The 22,444-nt window shown below is 45.0% G+C and overlaps 1 protein-coding gene across 1 annotated transcript; it reads right to left on the bottom strand.

The window, feature by feature from the left end:
- Positions 1-50: 50 nt before the first annotated feature.
- On the bottom strand, positions 51-22,140 carry RETREG3 (reticulophagy regulator family member 3). The gene is made up of 9 exons (XM_044247878.1): positions 21,872-22,140; positions 9,145-9,251; positions 7,197-7,227; positions 6,137-6,263; positions 5,405-5,489; positions 4,481-4,618; positions 3,338-3,420; positions 2,592-2,724; positions 51-2,165 (listed from the first exon to the last, which is right to left on the bottom strand). The coding sequence occupies exons 1-9, from the start codon at positions 22,108-22,110 to the stop codon at positions 1,708-1,710; spliced, it is 1,401 nt and encodes a 466-aa protein (XP_044103813.1). The 5' UTR covers positions 22,111-22,140; the 3' UTR covers positions 51-1,707.
- Positions 22,141-22,444: the final 304 nt, after the last annotated feature.

Raw genomic sequence — 22,444 nt, 5'->3', positions numbered from 1 at the left:
AGACTGTTCTCATACAAGATTTATTCCCCAGCACCACTCCCCCCCTCCCCCCCGCCGCCCATCCCCACCCCAGTTCACAGTGGAGGACTAAGGAGATTCAGAGCCGGATCCCCCGGGTACAAGAAACACCTTCTGAAGATTTTGCTCTCCTTCCTCCCTCCCTCTTGCCAACTTCCAAGGCCTGAAGCTACCCACACTCCTGCAAACACACCCAAACCCACTCCTCTTCCACACTTCCCGTTTTTTCCCACATCAGAGCTCACCTGTGAGACATCTGGGCTCTGTCCAAAGTCTGAGAACCATAAAGCAGGGAGATGCCATTTACCCCTAAACTTCACACACACAAGTGATTATGAAACAGGCACCTAGCTCTTCTCCCTTAATTTTCACTCCTGGCCTCTACCTTTTCCGTCAACCAAGAGCAAACATGTTAGCACACTCCCACCTGCAGCACACAAAAATGGGCTCTGTCCAACATCCCTTGCCCAGGTATGGGGGTGTTGGGGGAGTGGTCCCTGAGGATCAGCAAAGGGTTAATGCACAGGGCAAAAGGACAGAACAGTTTGGCCTGAGCTCTGACTGGGGAGCCAAAGAGAGGCTGTAGGCTGGCACAGGTCTAGAATGATCATTTTTCGTTTTTGTCTCACATGATTTTTCTAGGGGCAGTAGAACAGAAACCCCTTAGAGAAGTCTCTACTGACTGCAGACACATTCGTGCTAACTGGGTTCTCCTTAAAGGAGGCCCCGCCAAGTTGGGAAGCAGTTAAAAATGAAAGTATTAAAGGAAGGGAACAGGGAGCAGGAAGAGCTGGTGCAGGAAGAGCTGCGCCCTGCGCGAATGCCGGCGGGCCACTGGTAAAGTGCTCCCTGACACGCCGCGCAAGCACTGCCGCTCCAGCCGAGGAGCCGGGGAGGCCACAGGAACACGGATGCGGACGCGGTGTGGTATTGCTTTGCTCGTTGCTCAGGCTGATGGTCAAATGGAGCCGGGGGTAGCAGCACCAGAAGTAACCAGGCAGCTTCAGAAAATTCCATGAGACCAGGAGATACAGAGCACTCGCCTTCTCAGCCAGCTGACCCCACAGCCCAAGGTAATGTTGAAGAAGCCCGCCCCCACAACATGTTCACAGTTCTGAACTTTCACAAGCACTACTTTGGAGCACTGGAGGTTAGGCCTCAAGAAATGAGGATGGGCTGGGGCAGAAGGAACAGGCCTGCTCTGCCCAACCAAAAAACTTGCTTAGAAAAAGACAAATCAAATCATGGCTTCACAAAAGAGGAGGATGGCAGCTGCTGCCTGACTTGGAGCTCCAAGGAGGTGATGGAGGGAGGGAGGAAGGAAAGGGTGCTTCGGTCACAGAGGGCCCCCGAGCACCCATACCTAGAAGCAAACAGCAGCACCCCCTCAAAGGGGAACCAATACCCCTGATTACTCTGTTCCCCAAAAGTGCCATTCTGACGGAGAGACGCCTCCCTCAGGGGAGCACTCTCATTGCAGCGACTGAGCTCAGAACCAGGTGTCCAGCGGGTAGCAGGGGCGTGAGCATCCATCCTCTCGGCAGGCCTGAGCTTCAGCCAGGCCACCAAGCACACATATGTAATTCAGCGGATGGGACCTGGGTTCTTCCCTTGCCCCTTCACCTTAAGTGGGATAAGGAGAAAAAAAAAAAACCTAAACCACAGTGACCCCTAAAAGGAGTCTCTGCTTCAGTGGCTCCTGGAACTGGCAGGGTCCAGCTGATTCAGCTCCGACTGGTCCAGAAGTTCAAAGTCATCCCCCTCAGCATCAGTGTCCAGGTCTGAACTGGGGGCCCGGAGGAAGCCTCTTGTTGTTCTCCGGGGAGGCAGGCCAGAAGGGCCTGGCTGGGAGGTCCCTGACAGGGCCAGATGGATCATGCCCTGGGAGACCAGGCTGGCGAGGTTGCTGGTGAGGTGGGACCCTGCAGGCAGGGCACTGAGCAGGAGCTCCGGCAGCACAGCCTCCTCCTGGCTGGCAGGGGGGTTCTGGAGCTCCTCAGCCCCTGGTGGGGAACGGTACATCAAGCTAGGCATCCCAATGCTGGTATCGTCCTCATCATCCAGGCCAGCGGGATCCACATTAATGGAAGGGAAGTCTGGAAGGTCTCTGGCAAAGGATTCTTCTGGATCACTGTGACCATCTAGGTCTGGGAGAAGAGGGGAGTGTCTGAGACATGGCAACAGTCTGGCACTCCTGTGCCCTAGCCCCCACAAAGCACCATGCCACCAGATTTTTTTTACCTGGAATTTCTCAGGGTAAAGCAAAACCTGGAGCACTGGTGGGTGTTTCCCCTCCACTTATATACTGCTGTGATCTCTGCTGGCCAAAGAATTCCCTCCCCTTCCTCCCTTATGCTCTACAGGAGCCTAGAACCGAGACTACTGAGGATTTTAAGGAGAGCAGCAGCGCAATCCCAGCTGCAGCCATACCCCCCCAACCCCACCCAAGCTGCTCTGCCACCTGTTCCACACCTCTGAAAATAGGGGAGGAGGGGGCAGTATCCTCTCTTCCCAGGGAAGTTGAGCAGCGACAGTCAGAGCCATTATGAATTCACATCCATGGTCCCCCTCACCTTCAGAGCCTTCTGTTAGAGGTGTCTGGCCCCGTGAAAGATTGAACGTGCCATTGTCTGTACAAGAGACCTCAGCATCTGAGTGCTCAGAGTCTGTGATGGCCAATTCCCTGGCAACAGTAGAATCATCCAGCTTAGGAGAGAAAAGATCAACAAGCCTGAAGAACGGATGCCATTAGGAACAGGTGCAGTTCCCCAGTTATAGCTCTACTAATTAGCTGGCCCTAAAGGCTAGCCTATGGCCAGCACTGCAATCAGACACGACTGGGGACTTCAGTCAGTACTTTGATCCTTCTAGGCTGCTCCCCCCAAGAAAAATACCCTTACTTATCGATCTCGAACAGGAAGGAAAGCAGTCGGGGAAGCCAACCAGCCACTTACTCTAAAGCAAGTAGCTGATGCAGAGATTACTTTTCTTGGGGGCTGGGAAGATACACTGCCCAACAAAAGGTGAGCTGGGCTGTTTAAAAGACAATCACACTAGTCCCAGAAGTCCTGCCAAGATGGCAGGGGTTAAAAGGAGACACGGAAGAGGGTGTGCTGGTCACCAGGCTCAAACTGAGATCCACACACACAGTCCCAGTATAACATGAACTGCTTTCCTCACTGTTCGTGGGGCAAGGGGAGGGTGGGGCCCTGGAGCACCGCAAGTTTGAAAGCCTAGTAACAGCCTAAATGTGAGGCGCCATATGGTTAAAGGGAGCTAAAAGAAAACTAGCCAGTGGTGTACTTCCCATCCAAGATACCTGAGGACAGAAGGCCGCGAGCTCCTCTTCACTGTCACTGTGGCTGTCCAAGGCGCGCTCTGGGTGCAAAGCTCTGCGACGCACTGTGTGCAAAGAGCAGAAGGCCTCAGCACCTTCCTTTGAAGGAAAAACCCCACCCACCGGACTTCAAAGGCATAAGATCAGAACACAAGAGAATGAACCCTCTAAATACAGCCAAAACCAAAATTACAATGCCTGAAAAAAAACAACCAAAACAACAATGCCTGGTAGGGGGGTGGCTGCTGACCCTCAGCGGGAAGATAAGCTGATAATAAGCACAGAAAGACTCTCTCCCAGCGCCTCTCCTCCACCAGCCCCTCTCCGGTTTTGTTCTGGTCGGAGGATCAGCAGCTCGCAGGCTACGCTGGGGGCAAACAGGATGTCAAGCAGAAAGGAGATGCCAAGCAGAAAGGAGATGCCACTGCAGAGAAGGCAAGGGAGATGCCCCACCCTGGTTCAATCAGGCTTCTGAGGACTGATAGTATTTGGCTGGTCAAGCTGGGGAGCTGGGCCCACGTGACCACAGGCAAAGTGCTGGGCCTTCATGAAACAGCCCATCTGACCAGCCCACAGAAGGGGGTGGAATGTTCACACGACTGTCATTCCTATGTTGGAGGGTATGGGGCTAGTACCCTTCTGGCTTCTCAGGCAGTATCAAACTATCACCTTTGGAAAGCAGCTTTTAGTGGTGAAAAGAGGCATGGCTTAGTTAAGAGGTACTATTTATAAAGTTCAATTTCTTTTCTCAAGGTTGTCAGGGTTAAATAAGATACACATGAATAAAATAAAAATAGACAATAAAATAAATAAAAATACGCAGAGCTGCCACCACAGTGCTTGGGTATATGGAAAGTGCTTCATAGAAAGCAGCAAACTCTAGGGATAGAGATCTTCACTGTCTGACTTTTATTCAACTTGGGAGTGTCCAAAACTGCAAATGCAAAAACACGTAAGCCTGCACAGATTTCCCTCGAATAAGATTCACTTTTACCTACCATCCTCCTGCACACCACATCCCCCCACTCCCGCTTTTGAGGACCTACCCATTATGTCAGGCCTATGGGCTTTTTCTTCTCTTCCCCAAACTGCCCAAGTGGAAGGAAGCTTCCCCTTGACACTTACACTGTCTCTCTCTCTGCTTGGACATCATGTAGCCACGGACACTAAAGTCTAGCCGCTGCAGAGCTGGCTTCAGCCGTACGTAGGCTCGATCCCACAGTCGGTGGTACACGGCTAGGGGCCACATCAGGACAGTGACAACTGAAAGGAGGAGTAGGAAATAGTCACAAGGGAGAAGCTGGACTGTCCCTCTTCTACTGTGTCCTCTGACCAGAGAGTTGGTGGGCCATAGTTCTGCTTCATTCTCCCGGTAACCTTTACTCGTCTCCCATGCCACATGAGGGGGTTCTGGAGGGCAGAGACTTCTGTGGCCACCGATGTGGCCGCGCATAGCAGAGTGTGCTGCTGATATATCAAGGACAGAACCAGGTGTGGTCACTTGCATCTGGGTGTCGCTGAGCCATAAATAAGGCTAGACCGGCAAGGACTCAGGAACGACTCAACAAATCACGGCAGCTGCTGGCCACAGCCGTAACTGCTCAGTTTCCCGGCCCCACACAAAGTTCATGCCAAAAGGAAGTAATGGAATTTAAAACCTTGCACTCCAGAAGAAAAAGAAGTGCTCTAGGATAAGCAGAATCTAGTAGAGTAACCCCTAAAACTTATGTTCTGCTGTTATACAACATACTGACTCTAAAACTTTCCTCCGAAATAGGGACAGACAGTCCTGTATGACTGGTAATACAATATATGTTAATGGACCGTCATCAATTTCTAAAGCTCGCTTGGTAAGAAAAGGACTTGATGTTGGGGAGCCTGTTATAGGCAAAAGAAAGATATTTTCATGACACTAAACAGGTTACAGAAATATAAAAAGGTTATTTCCTGGTGAACCAAAATATAAAAGTCCTCTCCCTAGACCCAGAGTTAGCTCTGGCTAGAAAAGCTAGGAGGGGGGAAGCGTGGGGAGGTACATGCCATACGTACGTATCAAGTAGGACAGCAGGAGCCCAGGGATGTAGCGGCCCAAGACGGCCAAAAATGTCAGGATCCCACAGCTCAGCAAGCAGAACTAGAGGAGTCAGGAAACAGTATTAAGTTTCTGTTACATGGCAGGAGACTGGGGTGCAGACAAGGGATAAGGTGGAAACGTGGCTGAAATGATTCTTTATGAGTGGGCAGGTCAGAATGAGAGCTGTGTCTAGCCACCGGTGCACCCCGTGGTGATTCTGTTTGAGATGAAAAGGAGCATGTCCATTCTATTCACATTCCTTCTCCCTTGCTAACTCAACAGGGCTGCACTCTTTCCACTGGAAAATTGGTTTGCATAGGCTTAGCCAAAAATTCTCTCTGAAAGCAAGTGTTGGTGGTGGGGTTTTTAAATTTTAAAAAAAAGTAAAAAAAAAAAAAATTTTAAAAACCCAACAACCTACCATATGTTTAATATGACACAGATTACACATAAGCAAGCTCTCTTTCCCATCTTAGGGCAGGAAGATGGCTCAATCTAACAGACAAGCACCCAAAGGAGTCATCAATCAAGCTCTTCCCTTAGTTCTAGTGGCTGGTCAGAAGACCCTTCCCATAACTTCCCTTTTGTCTCCACAATCATCACTGTCTTTCCTTTCTTGAATGAGGCTATGTAGTCAAAGGACTATTTCAGTTAGCATGAACTGAACTAAGAAGCCAGAAATGAAAATGAAAAGGGAAGAGTCTTACCTTGCCTGGGTTTTGCTTTTTGAAAAGCACAAGATTCCTTATGAAAATGGTCCCACTAACCCAGACTTCAGCTACGTGGTGGCAGAGCTCGGGCACGCTGAGCAACCGAGGGTGCACAAAGCCCCAGCTATAGAAGAGAGAAGGGGGAGCTGTGAAAGGAGGGTGTTGAGGGACTCCCCCCATCTTGCTGTGTAGGCAGCCAATGCTTCCAGGTTTCAACTGGAGCTGGGGAGTGGCTGGTTGTAGGTGCTTTGGAGGTGAAGCGGGACTTTTTTCTTGTCTCACCAGGTTGAAACTTGAATTTAGGGACTAGGAGGGCACACTGGTTCTGACAACTCCACCCTATGAGCAAGCCGCCCAATCCACGTGTATAAACCTGCCACCAGCTCCAAGGCACTCCGTGCTGAGAAACATCTTCCCTGCCCTCGGACCATTGCAATTCACTGTGATTGCAATTCAGGGATAAAAGGAGAGCACAGTCTGACACTGCTGCTGCTGAAGGGCAGGCAATGGTAGGTGTGTCCCTCAGAGAGAAAATAAATTCGGCAAAAGCAAAATAAACCATAGCAGAGGAAATTCCTTGGATCCAACATATGGGATGAATGAACTGAGAAATAAAGCAGGAGCTGTAAGACACAAGAGGAATCTTTGGCTTGCTGATGCCAGGAACCAATGTGTTTTCTGACCGGGGACCTTTTAAAAAGCCAGAGGTCACAGAAAACACTAAATGACCTGGTATAAAATCCAGGAGACAAATGAAGTAAGCTTCTTTTACGTTTTTACAGTAGGGCTAAAAAATGCAACTCACTCCCTGGCATACCAGGTCATGGCACTATAATGCTTCTTTTTCAGAAACTTTTCTTGTTAATAGCAGAGGACACTAGCCATCTCAACATACTGCTGCCTAAACTTTAGGACTCGTTAAGACGATTATTTGGAACTGACTAGGTTCTCAGTCATACTCTGTATCCATAACACGGGGTTAACAACATGTAACCAGAATATTACAACAAGAGAATCAATCAGAGCAACAAAAAGGGATTTAATTAGTGTTCCATACCTCTCATTGTCTAATGCGTCGGGTCTTGGCACTACAATATTAAAACAAACACCAGCATTAGTTGGTAGGGAAAACTAAACATAAAAATGTTAGGCTGTTGGTCTGACAGCTCGAGTTTTAATAGGTTTGGGGGGAAAGAAAATAGTAATAGCCAATAAAAAGGAGACACAATGTTACACTGACAGAGTTAGGGAAGTGCAGACACGGGGAGGATGGCTGATGCCTGCTCATTTCTCTGGGAGGGCGGGGCGATAAGGGGATCCAGATGGAGCATCAGGGCCCCTTCTACTTACTACAATCAAGAGCCAAGGTGCACATGAAAAAAATGACCCATCCCGCCCCTCAAGTGTGTCCTGGTTGCTCATACACATCAACGTGCACCAGGTTACCGAGGCAAGTTACAACCACTCCAACCCCGGAAATCTGCCTTTTCTCTTTGAAAAAGTTCCATTAACTACAATGAATGACGTCAAGTCTTTTGACATTCACCAGCCATAAGACCTATGAATGAACTACATGATTGCCTAAAGTCTCTGCAAAATAGGATGGGAATGTATTTAAAAACTGTATACTCTGGTGTAAATATCCTGCCAACACTTCAAAATTAATGTCAAAAACATACGTCAATTTTCCTTGCTCTCAACCCCCACCCCCCTGCCTGACACTATGGATCTGGTACCTGAAGGCCATTCCCCCCACCCTCCTAGCGCTGAACTCCCACAGCTGGCTTTTATTCCTTACCCTCCTTAACCCCCTATTTATCAGTCTTCACGTGTCTTCCTTCTTCCCAGCTAAGTCACCCATGGTTTATTTCCAGGAACACCTCTCTGACTGCTTCTCACACAGATACAGCCATAGTTTCCTACCAGGTCTCCCTCCTTCCCCTTTTTATCCTTCCCTGGGATCCTATAAAATGCTACTGAATTAATCTGTAATATATAGCTCTAATAAAAAAATGTTCAATGACCACAGACTATATATGGGATAAAGTCTAAACTTCTAGATCTAACTTGAAAGGCTTATAAAATCTAATCCCGAAACATTTTCAGTTTTATCTCTTCTAGCACTCCTTTTATAATGACCTCTTCCTCCTGGTAAAAGTGACTAATTCCCTGCTTTCAGGAGATGCTTGGCAGCTTCTGGTTTCTCAGACTAATCAAACTACTCGCCCCTCCAGAAACACACTTTTCACTTCACCTGTTCAAAACTCTTGTTTCATCAAGGCCTGAGCCAGGGCCAAAATACATGACAAACACACCGACCACACGCTGCACAGTAACATCTCCAGTACCATTCTGTTGTCTATGTGTGTATCATCTTTGAGAAAAGGAACCATATCTTAGAAAATACTTTATGTAAGTCACAATGCTTAGCTTAGTGCTTTGCAAATAAACAATTCATAAGAAATCCCTGGGAGGCAAACTGACACTGCCTCAGTAAAGATGCAGGATACAGGGGCGCCTGGGGTGGCTCAGTGGGTTAAAGCCTCTGCCTTCAGCTTGGGTCGTGATCCCAGGGTCCTGGGATGGAGCCCCGCATCGGGCTCTCTGCTCAGCAGGGAGCCTGCTTCCTCCTCTCTCTCTGCCTGCCTCTCTGCCTACTTGTGATCTCTGTCTGTCCCCCCCCCAAAAAAAAGATGCAGTATCCAAAGATAATTTTTTTTTTTTAACTTGAGGACTACTTATACCTCCGGCCAGTTATGAGGTCAAGAATATCTCAGGTGGTGGATACAGATTTCCTGAGCCTGGTAACAGTGGGAAGGGTGGAACAAAGCTCTAAGGAACTACAGATGGGGCCCCAGTTCTTCAAGTGTCTCCTAAAGCAACAATTCAGACATGAAAGGATATCCCAGTTCTAGGTACACCCTCATAAACCCCAAAAACTAATGGTAAAAATTAAAGGAAAAACCATTTCCAGTTCAGATTCTTCTAAATGCTACCAAACTCACCTTTTATTTCAGGCCAGATTTTGTTCTTCCACTGATCTATACATACGATGATCATGGAGCTGAATGCAAGCAGAAACACAAGACGAAGGGATGTCAGCGCAAAGAACCTACAGAGAGGGAAAAACAGATTATTATCCAATTAGCTAATTTCAGAAGGGACCATCTGTGTAGTTCAGGCTCCTGTAAACAGACTTAAGGCCTAGTTATATACCTTAGGAAAATCAATTAAACTTTCTGAATATCAGCTATTTCACCTATGGGACAGAGATAACAATTTGCTTCTGTAAAGGCAGAGGGCTAAATCAAATGACCTCTTAAAGCCCCTTTCGACTTTCAAGTCTGCAATTCTATTAATTTCAGGGAGAAATTCATTCCTGATAACTCATTATGATGAAAGCAAACACCTTTCTACCAAATTAGACTTTAGTGGAGGGCAACAAACTGATAGAGATGTGTTAAAAAGCACAAAATTCAGCTATCTTTTTACAGATGAAGGAACTCAGATCCAAAAAGTACAATGATTTGGTCAAGGTCAACAGAAAGCACTGAAGCTACATCTTAAAATCTTAAAAGGCAACTCTTCAGAATTAACACAAGTATTTCTTAAACAATTCCAAAAAACTGAAAAGGGAATACCTCTTGATTGATTTTTGTGAGGCCAGCATTACTCAGATACCAAAGCCAGACAAAGACACTAGAAGAAAACTACAGCCCTGCATTCCTTATAAACATAGAGGCAAAAATCCTTAATAAAACACTACCAGGGGCGCCTGGGTGGCTCAGTGGGTTAAGCCGCTGCCTTCGGCTCGGGTCATGATCTCAGGGTCCTGGGATCGAGTCCCGCATCGGGCTCTCTGCTCAGCAGGGAGCCTGCTTCCTCCTCTATCTCTGCCTGCCTCTCTGCCTACTTGTGATCTGTCTGTCAAATAAATAAATAAAATCTTTAAAAAAAAAAAAAAAAACACTACCAAACTCGGGGCGCCTGGGTGGCTCAGTGGGTTAAGCCTCTGCCTTCCGCTCAAGTCATGATCTCAGGGTCCTGGGATTGAGCCCCACATTGGGCTCTCTGCTCAGCGGAGAGCCTGCTTCCCTCTCTCTCTGCCTGCCTCTCTGCCTACTTGTGATCTCTCTCTCTGTCAAATAAATAAATAAAATCTTAAAAAAAAAAAACCCACCAAACTGAATTTAGCAGCATAGTCAAAGGATTAATTTCAGGACTACAAGGGTAGTTTACTATATAAAAACCAGTAAATGTAATACATCACAATAAAAGAATGAAGGAAAAGATTGTTCTTTTTTTTTTTTTTTTAAAGATTTTATTTATCTATTTGAGAGACAGAATAAGAGAGCACGAGAGAGGAGGTCAGAGAAAGAAGCAGACTCCCCGTGGAGCTGGGAGCCTGATGAGGAACTCGATCCCACAACTCCCAGATCATGACTTGAGCCGAGTCACCCAAGTGCCCGAAAAGTTAGTTTTTATTTGAAGGAATCAAGCACAAATAGATATTTACAAAAAATCTGGGAAATCTGAATACATACTGAAGGTATTAGGGAGCCATTGCTTATTTTTTAGGTGTGATAATGTTATGGAAAATATGTTGGTAGAGTCCCTATTTTTAAAAGATACATAAAAGATACATACATAATATTCATGAAAAAATGATGAGATAGCTGGGATTTATGTCAAAATAATATTGTCTGGCAAGGGAAAGAATATGAAAGATGAAACAAGGGGCACCTGAATGGCTCAGTCGGTTTAGCATCTGACTTTGCCTCAGGTCACGATTTCAGGGTCTTGGGATCAAGCCCATATGAGGCTCCCTGCTCAGCAGGAGCCTGGGAGCCTGCTTCTCCCTCTGCCTCTGCCTTTCCCCCTGCTCCTGCTCTCTCTCACTGTCAAATAAATCAACAGAATCTTAAAAAAAAAAAAAAAAAGTAAAACCAGACTGACGAGTTGATAAATTCTAATATTTAAAATCTTCCACAAAAAGTGAAAAAAAAAGTAGTTGTTTTTTTTCCCTTAAAGATCTGATTTATTTGTCAGAGAGAAAGCTCTCAAGAAGGGGGAGCAGCAGGCAGAGAAGCAGGCTCCCTGCTGAGCAAGGACTACCCACCCCCCAACATAGGACTGGACCCCAGGACCCTGGGATCATGATCTGAGCTGAAGGCAGAAGTTTAAACAACTGAGCCACCGAGGCGTCCCTAAAAAAACTAGTTCTATGAGTCCTTCTACTACAGCAGCCTACAGCTCTAAAGCAGTGCCTCTCAGTATCTGTAGGCCAGTGCAGGGCCACAAGTTGACGCTGCCCGTCTGCAAGGAAGTCAGTATTAAATTTAGAGTAAACACTGAGAAATTTTTATAGCAATCTGACCAAGTAATTTTGAATCTAAAAACACATTTGGGTTTGTATATTCTGTCCCTTTTTAAACTTTATTTTTCTAGTAAGTCATTTACATTGTATTTTACAAAAGTACTAATTTGCAACATATCCGGGAAAACACCACCACTAGCCTTCCCCACAGACTGGTAAGCAGGGCAGGAAGGATGGCTTTTAAAGTCAGACTTGCTTCAATCTGATTCTCTGAACACCCACTCTTAGTTAGTTATGTGTCCTTGAATGAATTAGCTTAACCTCTTCAGTTTCTTCATCTATTTATAGTGGTAACAATAACAAAACTTGCAGGACTGTTTGTAGTTTTAGATACAACATACTTAATTGCCTATAAAAATATCATACTTTATCTTGCTAGAAAGACAAGAAAATACAAGCCTACCACACAGTTCTATTCAACTTTACAATGTACAAGTGTTACCAGCTATTATCACAGGAACTGATCAAACAAGGGTAAGGATGACCAAGGTTTGGTTACAAATGACCTGTCTCTTCTCCTTTTTTTTTTTTTTTTTTTAAAGATTTTATTTATTTATTTGACAGAGAGAAATCACAAGTAGGCAGAGAGGCAGGCAGAGAGAGAGAGGAGGAAGCAGGCTCCCTGCTGAGCAGAGAGCCCGATGCGGGACTCGATCCTGTCTCTTCTCAACTCAACAGACGACCAAATGGCTTGGTATAACACAATACCAGAACAATACCAATACCAGAGTATGATCCTTATAAAGGAAAAAAAAAGGCTTTGTCTATGTGTATATATCAATACATATACATATGCAGGACTGGCAGAGGAACTTCAATTTTTGCTCCTAGATATTTTTGGACTTGTTTTCTTTTCTTTTCTTTTTTTTTTTTTTAAAGATTTTATTTTTTTATTTGACAGAGAGAAATCACAAGTAGATGGAGAGGCAGGCAGAGAGAGAGAGAGGGAAGCAGGCTCCCTGCTGAGCAGAGAGCCCGATGCGGGACTCGATCCCGTAACCCTGAGATCATGACCTGAGCCGAAGGCAGCGGCTTAACCCACTGAGCCACCCAGGCGCCCCTGGACTTGTTTTCAATAAACATGAATTCATGTTATGTAATTTTAAAAAACTACGCGAAGAATGAAGGATGAAGGAAATAAGAACTTAAAAATCTAGTCACCAAATGATAACCCTATTCCGATTTTTCCACCCCACCACTTAAAGGACACTGTAATTATACATGAGATTAAAGAATGAAAGCAGCTTAGCAAAAATAAGCCTCTAGAGCTGCCTCAGGTCATTAATCTTTTCTCCAAGGCCAGTTCATCATCCCAACAAATAAGCAAATTTAACAAGGCCAAGGATAAGGGCCCTAGAGCTTCCTGCTCCCTAGCACTGCTACTTCTCTGTCCCAGCTGCAGGAGGATAAGGCAGGACCACTGCTCCCTCCAGAGTTCTTGAAAGGGCTCCCCGGGGAGGCAATCCAGACTGTCTGCAATTTCCACTTCCCAGATCATGATTACTAACACCCATATAAAGTGGGGTAGGGAAGGGATATTAAGCTTTCCTAAGAAAGGCCGATTTTACAAAAATGATGGCAGGAAGAATACTGTTTCTCCAAGACCTGAACTACTTTATATTTTGGTAGCCTGTTATAGTCCCCGTCTATGCTTCAATTCAATCCAGCAAATACTTACTGAGTGCCCATTTTATGTGGAGGCTGGAGATACGCAGCCCAGTTACAGAAAACAGTGAGACATGGACCTTACTCTCAAGTGTATTTATGCGTCTATCTGTGTTTGCAATATTAACATGTCAGGGTAAGGATAACAAAGAGGAGGACATCAAGCTGGAATTTAAAAGATGAATGGTAAGAATGGGGTGCCTGGCTGGTTCAGTCAATGGAGCATGTGACTCTTGATCTTGGGTTGTGGGTTTGAGCCCCAAGCTGGGTGTAGAGAGAACTGGGAGGAAAAAAAAAAAAAAAAGATAAATGGAAAGAAAACAAGACAAAAGGGTGTGGGGAAGGAGGAGAGGACACTCCGATAGGGAGAAGCACTAGCTGGCATAACGTATTTAAAGAACGACAAGCAGTTTTGATAGAACTGAAACAAGGAGGAGATGAGTATGGGGAGAGAGGCAGGAGTCAGATGATGAAGGGCCTTTTATCATAAGCATATTAGATTTTACCCTGCAGATAAAGGTGATAAAGTGTTTTACAAAGGCTGAATTTTTTGGATCATGAAGGCTAAAAGTGTGAACATCTTCTTGAACAAGATTAATCCTGGTCCATAAATTAATTTTAGGAAGAGATTTATCTTTTTTCTTGAATAAGCCCATATAGGAACCTCAGAAGAAGTTTTTCTGTGTGGTGTAAAAGAACATTTCTTGGGAAATCAGTTTCTTCCATATAGCTAAAAACTTTCTTTTTTTAAAAGATTTTATTTATTTATTTGGCAGACAGAGATCACAAGTAGGCAGAGAGGCAGGAAGAGAGAGACGGAGAAGCAGGCTCCCTGATGAGCAGAGAGCCCGATGCTGGCTCAATCCCAGGACCCTGGGATCATGACCTGAGCCGAAGGCAGAGGCTTGAACCCACTGAGCCACCCAGGCGCCCCCATATAAGTAAAAACTTAATTAATGTAAAGATCACCTCAGTACATTGCAGTTGACCCCTCCAAGGTAACCAGACAATAGCGTCAGTGTTCTCTTAGAGGGCTGACCAACAAACATAAAATATGGATAAGGGTGTGCTTCTTTTCTTCTGGGCCTCAATGTTAAAACCCTAAACAAAAAGGGAGTATCAATCTCAGATGAGTGTTTTTTCTTAAAAAAAAAGCTCAGAAAGAGTAAGACATGGACCATGTGAAAAGAAGTCACATCGATGCTTATCATTTTACAGATGTAACCTGGAAGCCTACCTGTAAGAAAACTCTGCAACTATGTGCAAAGATAAGACATAAATGGGGGTGCCTGGGTGGCTCAGTCGGTTAAGCATCTGCCTACAGCGCAGGTCATCATCCCAGAGTCCTGGGATGGAGCCCCACATTGGGCTCCCTGCTCAGTGGGGAGCCTGCTTCTCCCTCCCCCCACAACTCCCACGCTCATGCTCACTCTCACGATCTCTCTCTCTCACAAATACAATACATACATAAATAAAATAAAATCTAAAAAAAAATACAAGTCATAACTGAAGATAAAGTATTTCTGAGATTGGTACAGGCAAGGGATGGATGAAAAATCAGGACTCTCCTGGACTTGGTCAAGTCCTGCAATGTCTATTCATCTGGCCAAAAATCCAAAGGCAGATTTAACAGCATAGGAGTTTAATAAGACAATACGCAAAACATTTTTCAGCAACTAAAATCAGCATGAAAACTTCCCAACTTAACAAAAACAAGTCAATTCTGAATCTTCACCTGTGAGTGCTTCAATCTGGGGATTGCCCATAGCCCATTACTCATTTTACCCACTGTGGGCTCACAATCTATTCTTTCTTAATGACGTATTTTTTTCTTATTCGTAAAGGCAACCATGTTTATTGGAGAAAGTTTAGAAAATGAAAGTGATAGGGCGCCTGGGTGGCTCGGTGGGTTAAGCCTCTGCCTTCGGCTCAGGTCATGGTATCAGGGTCCTGGGATTGAGCCCCGCATCAGGCTCTCTGCTCAGCGGGGAACCTGCTTCCTCCTCTCTCTCTCTGCCTGCCTCTCTGACTACTTGTAATCTCTATCAAATAAATAAATAAAATCTTAAAAAAAAAGAAAAAGAAAATGTAAGTGATAATTAGAGATGAAATTAAAAATTGAATTAGTACATCATCTATAAAACAGTCTTACCCGCCCCCTCCCCCAAAATTCTTGAACCTGAATCTAATCAAGTCTCTCGATCCAGCTATCGATGCAGAGGAAATATAGAGCGTGGGGTATTGCACACGGATGCAATAAGAGAAATCCAGTCTGTGGAATACTTTATAGGACAAACTGGTTTCTTCAACCAACAAATGGTAGAGGAAAGAAGACTGAAAAGGAACCAACAAAGTAAAAGAGATGTAAAAAACAGAATGATCAGTCACAATATATGGACTTCATTTGGATCCTACCCAAACAATTTTTTTTTAATTTTTTTTTATTTGACAGAGAGAGATCACAAGTAGGCAGAAAGGCAGGCAGAGAGAGAGAGAGAGAGAGAGAGAAAGAGAGAGGAGGAAGCAGGCTCCCTGCTGAGCAGAGAGCCCGAAGCTGGACTCGATCCCAGGACCCTGAAATCATGACCTGAGCTGAAGGCAGAGGCTTAACCCACTGAGCCACCCAGGCGCCCTCAAACTATTTTATTTTTCATTTTATTTATTTTTTGGGGGGGGTAGAGGGGCAGAGAGAGAGGGATTCCCACGCAGGCTCCACACCCCCCAGCACAAAGCCCAACACAGGGCTTGAACCCATGACCCTGAGATCATAATGTGAACCAAAATCAAGAGTTGGACGCCTGACTGAACCACCCAGGTGCCCCCCAAACAATTTTAAAAAAACAAATAATATTTAAAAATTTTTTTACAGTAAGCTCTACACCCAATGTGGGGCTTGAACTCACCAACCTGAGATCAAGAGTCATATGCTCTGTCGACTAAGCCAGCCAACTCCCCCAAAACACAAATAATATTTATGAAAAAACTGGATATTTGAACACTAACTAGAATCATTAATTTTTTACCTGTGATAATGGCACTGGTATTTTTTTTTTGAAGTCTTTATTTTTCAGAGACTCACATTCTAAAATACTTACAGATTACATTGTAAGATACCTGGCATTTGCCTCAAAACAATAAAAGAAGAAGTAAAAAAAAAAAAAAAAAAGAACTGAGGTACAGAAGACACAAAATTGGCCATGAACTGAAGAATTTTAAAGCTGGGTACATGGTGGCACATATTATTATTCTGTCTACTTATGTACTTATGTGTTTATGTTTTAAACTTTCCATAAGAAAATGTTTTTTTTTAAAATGGCCTTTTGAGGGCGCCTGCGTGGCTCAGTCGTTAAGCATCTGCCTTCAGTTCAGGTCATGATCCCAGGGTTCTGGGATCGAGTCTCACGTCTGGCTCCCTGCTCGGCAAGAAGTCTGCTTCTCCCTGTCCCACTCCCCCTGCTTGTATTCCCTCTCTTGCTCTCTCTCTCTCTCTCTCATAAATAAATAATCTTTTTTTTTTTTAAAATGGCCTTTTGAGGCGCCAGGGTGGCTCTGTTGGTTGAGCGTCCAACTCTTGGTTTCGGCTCAGATCATGATCTCAGGATGGTGAGATCAAGCCCCAACCCAACACCCAGTGTCGGGTTCCACACTCATCGTGGAGTCTGCTTGAGATTCTCTCTCTTCCTCTCCCCGCTGTTCTCTCTCAAAAAACCTGAGATCATGAACTGAGCCGAAGGCAGAGGCTTAACCCACTAAGCCACCAAAGCGCCCCTGAAATAAGTAATCTTTTTTTTTTTTTAAAGATTTTATTTATTTATTTGACAGACAGAGATCACAAGTAGGCAGAGAGGCAGGCAGAGAGAGAGAGAGGAGGAAGCAGGCTCCCTGCAGAGCAGAGAGCCTGATGTGGGGCTCGATCCCAGGACCCTGGCTGGGATCATGACCTGAGCTGAAGGCAGAGGCTTTAACCCACTGAGCCACCCATGCGCCCCTCAAATAAGTAATCTTAAAAAAATAATTTTTCTAAAGATTTTTTATTTGACAGAGAAATGACACAGTAGGAGAGGGAACACAAACAAGAGGAGTAGGAGAGGGAGAAGCAGGTTTCCTACCGAGCAGGGAGCCTGATACGGGGCTCAACCCCAGGACCCTGGGATCACGACCCAAGCCAAAGGCAGAGGCTTTAACTCACTGAACCACCCAGGCACTCCTCAAAACGTTTTTAAATAAATAAAAAATAAATGAATAAGCAGAAATTAGTAACTCATTGCCATTTACTTTAAAATCATTTACTACTACTGAGAGTGAAATATTATATATCCATCAATTCATTATTTTCTTTTTTTCTTCCCCTGTTTTTTTCCCTGTCCTTTTGTAAACCTTCCATCCCCTTTATTAGGGGTTAAAATCCAATTATCAGTCTAAATAAAATATTCCTTGAAAAAACTGGTTTCCTGCAAAGTCACCAGAAAGTCCAAAACTAAGCAATTTTTTTGAGGTTAACTATACCATGGATCCTCATTATTAGTACAGGTAAATTAGAGTTTGCTATAATCATAAAGTTTATGCTACAATCATAAAAAAAAAAGGTCATATGTTTATCTTCAATCAAAGAAGATACTATTTCTGGGTTCCTTTGTTACTACAGAGTAAGCCTGTCTCACTGGCACTTCAGAACAAAGCCTCCCATCCTATAGGGACAAAAAGCCCATTATTGTACAGCACTTGTGGTCGTCTGGTTAATGAGCCAGTCACTGGTAAATGAGAATGAAAAAAATTAACCCAACCCACATAATGTAGTGATCATTGTTGCTTACACAAAACCAGAAATGAAACCAGCTAGCTGCTAAACACCTACTTTATGTTAATGATTGTCCATTAACATAAAGCACCCAACCTTGCAATTAGGATAGATAAAAGTTGACGGCAAAGGGAGACAAAAAAAAGTAAGCCAAGGCATTCTTGGGAGTCTCCCTGGCTACTAAAACCAACAAGAACCTTCCAGAGACTAGCATTAGAAACATGTGCTCAAAAGACTGCACCTGCAAGTTGATTGTAAATTTTTCTCATAGAACAAATGTCTTTACTTAAACAGGCCCTGCCTTCCATCTCTTGTTCCTCACTATTGTTTTTCACTCATATTCTAACTGTTTAAATCAGAATTGCTGTACTCTTAATCACTTCTCACTCATTTTTTAAAAAAAATTTTTATTTATTTATTTGACGGACAGAGATCACAAGTAGGCAGAGAGGCGGGCAGAGAGAGAGAGATGGGGAAGCAGGCTCCCCGCTGAGCAGAGTCTGACATGGGGCTTGATCCCAGGACCCGGAGATGGAGATCATGACCCAAGCTGAAGACAGAGGCTTAACCCACTGAGCTACTCAGGCGCCCCTCTCGGTCATTTTTTTATTTGGGGGGCTTTGTGGGAGAGGGAACACCTGTATTTTTTTAATCATGGAAACAACAGATTCCATAATATCCCCTAGGGTATAGGATGGTTAATTCAGACAAGTGACAGTTAAAGCAGATCTCAACCGGGAATCAGCTTGTGATTGCTCTAAAGCAGTATCCCTAATAGAGACTGTCTAGAATCCTAGAATGTTAAGAAGTGTAAAGGAGCTCCAGAGTCATCTAGCCCTCCTTGAACCACGCGCTACTCTTAAGAGAAGAGGAAGGGCTTAGAATGCATACACATTTCCAGGGCTCCTTGCTGCTCCCCTGATCTGCTAGGTCAGAGTTAAACCAGCAGGTTACTCTAACCTGTTCTTTTCTGATCCTGTGAGGATACACTCTTGCGGACTCAGATATTCTCCCCCCAAATCACTCATTTACAGGTGGCGTAGAGGCTAATGAAAACACAAGCTACTGGAAAGGAAGGGCTAACATTTCTGTTAATATCCTAGAGATAATAACATATCAGTGACCAGAAGCAATACAGATTGGAAGATTTCTGACCTAATAGCTATAATTGCTCTGGAATCTGAAGGGAAAAAGAAAACAGAACAAAACGTGAATGAAAGCCCTGAAATACTATATAGCAAGGCTATACATCTCTTTCTTTTTGGTGTTGTTGTTGCTGGTTTTAATTAAGATATGAGGGCACATTCACAGGCACAGAAAAACCGAGTGAGAATGCATATCAATGAAAGTTAAGAGCTACCTACCTGAACTCTGTTTTTTTATACTCCCATTATATCTTCTAATACCTCAAAATGTATAAAACATCTCAGTTAATGACGTATCATTATTCAGAACAAAAAAAGAAAAAAACGCCAATGATCCTCTTACATTTTCTAAAACATTTATAAAGTCTGAGAACTAAACAGTTACTAACTGAAATGTCGATACATATATAAAATATGATGTTACTAGAATGTTAAGTCTAGTCTTCAATTTGAACCTCCAAATGCCTCCCAAGGGGGCTCATTTCCTAAAACAACAATCCTGTGAATTGCCATACCAAGCTACCTTAGCTGTCACTCTGTAACCTTCATGGGTATGAGTCCTCTCTCCATAAAGTACCGGAGTCTCCAGTCACACCTTCCTTCTGCTGTAGCTCCTCACCTACATTATGGAGAGGGATGGGAATGTAACAAGTAACCACGTTCTGGATACACAGTAGGCAAGCTACCAGGAAATGGCAGAGATAAAGACCAATCACAAGGCTTTAAGAGAGGAAGATGTAAGAAAACAGGAGCTGAGTGCGATTCTAAACTTAGCCTATTAGTAAACTTGAGCATACACTGCTGAGGGCCAAAATTAAAGCTAACTCCAACAGTAGGAGCAGCCATGTTCAGATCTCAACTCCACAACCTACTTCTAAAGTTTCTCATGCAAGAGGCACAGGGAAAGTCCCCTGAGAAATAACAACAGACGTGCTACTGATTCATTTGTATTAACACACCCTTGGTTTCATTATTCATTTAAATCCTGATGGAGTTTTTATGTATCAGCCAATCATACTTGGATCCAAACTGGTTTAATGAGGACCAACTTTTTTTTCCCCAGGAGGACAATCTCAGTGGTAAAAAATGAAGTTCTGACTGGATGGTTTGGGGTTTAGGGCTGTGACGGGGAAGGTGGGGAAAGGAAGAGAAGATCATTTCAGAAAATGCTCTTGACCAATGGTGCTACAGTTAAAGGTTTCTGACAGAGTTAGAACAGGAAAAGAAGTAAGTACCTGGGGATCAAAGAAGCACTACCAAAAATAAATGAAGAATGCTGTAGGAAAACTTTATCACCAAGTTTGCTTAAGTCTCTGGAAGCAACTAATGTCAGAGACTGCTGCAACACCTTTAATCTGAGTCTTCTTCAAACTGTGAGGAGTAATAGCTGAACATTGTATCTTTCTGTCAAAGAATTTGAAATTGTGCTCCAGTTCACTAAAAATCTTTCAGACAAAAAATAATAAATGTGCTGGTTTTAAGACCAAGAATTTTAAGAGAAAAAAGTATTTTCAGCAAAAACATATTGCTGTCTGGGATGCCTGGGTGTCTCAGTCGTTAAGCGTCTGCGTTCTGCTCAGGTCTTGACCTCAGGGTCCTGGGATCGAGCCCCACATTGGGCTCCCTGCTCACTGGGAAGCCTGCTTCTCCCTCTCCCACTCCCTCTGCTTGTGTTCCTGCTCTTGCTGTCTCTCTCTCTCTCTCTGTGTGTGTGTGTCAAATAAATAAAATCTTAAAAACAAAACAAGACATATTTTCTTTGGAAATGTTCCATTTCAGACTTATCCAGAATAGGTTTTTCATTCAGCTGTAGACCCCCTCCCCAATACTGCAGTTCCCTTGGAATTTGGTGGATAATCCTTTCTTAGTTATGAATAATTCCGAAGTATGCTCAGCAGATTGTATGAAGACCTATGTCCACCTTAGGTCACGACAACCAAGAAGCAGCAGTTCCATTTCACATAGCATGATACACAGACTCTTAGAGCACATACACAGTCTCACTTCTCCAGCTGAGGAAAACTCACACACGCTCTTAGGCATCCTCAATTTCCCTGCCTATAAACCATGCCTAAGGATGGATCTCTAATTCTTTGGGAGGAGTTGCAATCATAAGTGGCTTTGAAACGGGTGAAACCTCACTATCACTATTTCATAACTGTTCTTCAAAAGCTTTTAATTTTCTTTCAACTTGCAGCTTTGGAGGCTCTCACTGACGCTCAGACTTCACAAACTTCCTTGAGCAGGAGAAAGAACACCTAACGTGCTAATTCTAATTCAGATCACTCTTATTCTATCACACCTATGGATACCTTTGCAACATCTCAAGTCTCACGCATCTACCCCCAGTAACAACTACTAAAATCAGAGCTCGGGGGGTGGTCTTCAAACCACATTTGAGCAAACAAGAGACGGGAAGTGATAGCCTTAAGTGACACAGCTTTCCCTAGCCAAAATGAGGCGCCCTCGCTCACTGCGAGCGGCTCAAGATGTTACCAGAAGCTCCTGCCATATGTACGGGGTGAAGCTGCGGGACAAGTAAAGCAGGGACGATAACTGGAAGGCCCTAGGGAGAACTGCGGTGCAAAGCCTGCAGGCGGAATGGAGTGGAAGGAGACGAGGCAAAATTAGACAGCTACTGTAAGGAGCCAATGCAGCGAAGAAAACAGGAGAGGCGAGAGGTAGAGCCCTAGAAAAACCTGACGAATTCGCGCCTGGAAGGGTTTCCGAGGGCCCAGTTCTCTCACCAGAAAGCCGCGTTCAGCCCCAGGCACCACAGGGCGCTCCTGGCTGGCCGCTCCCACACCAGGGCTGCCTGCACCCGGCTCAGCAGAGGCTCGTAAGGCCCCAGCACCTCCACCAGGGCCCGCTGCGCCGCCTCAACCTGCTGGTCTCGCTCCCAGGAGCCTGACAGAGCGCGGCGGCCCCTGAAAGTCGGCCCCGAGGCTGGGCCTGGGGCCGCGGCCACCCCCTCTGCCTCCGCCATCTCCCCCCCGGCAGCCACAACATCCGGGGCCGCGGCCCGACGGTCACAATAAACACCAACTGCGCAGATGCGCGATTCGGCGGGGGAGGCCGCGTTTTCCACAGTGCGCCTGCGCGCGGGCTCTAGCTCCCGTCCACCCAGAGGAAAGAACACTACATCAAAGTACGACCTCCGCGCCCAGGCGCAGAGCGCGACCCGGAGCTGCGCACGCGCAGTCTGCTCGACTGAAGCCGAATGAATAAGGACCTGCCATCGCCAGAACTCAGTTCTCATTGGAGCAGAGAAAGTTTGTGGGAGGAACAGGTTGTTTGGCGCCTGCGTCGTGCGGCTAGCG

Source organism: Neovison vison, chromosome 5, assembly GCF_020171115.1.
Source record: "Neovison vison isolate M4711 chromosome 5, ASM_NN_V1, whole genome shotgun sequence".
NCBI lineage: Eukaryota > Metazoa > Chordata > Mammalia > Carnivora > Mustelidae > Neogale > Neogale vison.
The sequence above is the reverse complement of the archived record's forward strand: the minus strand, read 5'-3'. Positions and strand labels throughout refer to the sequence as shown.

Bases quoted from the DNA above. Each gene is read 5' to 3' on its own strand.
- RETREG3 (XM_044247878.1), bottom strand. From the start codon at position 22,110: ATGGCGGAGGCAGAGGGGGTGGCCGCGGCCCCAGGCCCAGCCTCGGGG. The intron at 9,252-21,871 runs GTGAGAGAACTG...CCCTCTCTGTAG, and splicing joins GGGCTGAACGCGGCTTTCTG to GTTCTTTGCGCTGACATCCC. The intron at 6,264-7,196 runs GTATGGAACACT...TCTCTTCTATAG, and splicing joins GACGCATTAGACAATGAGAG to CTGGGGCTTTGTGCACCCTC.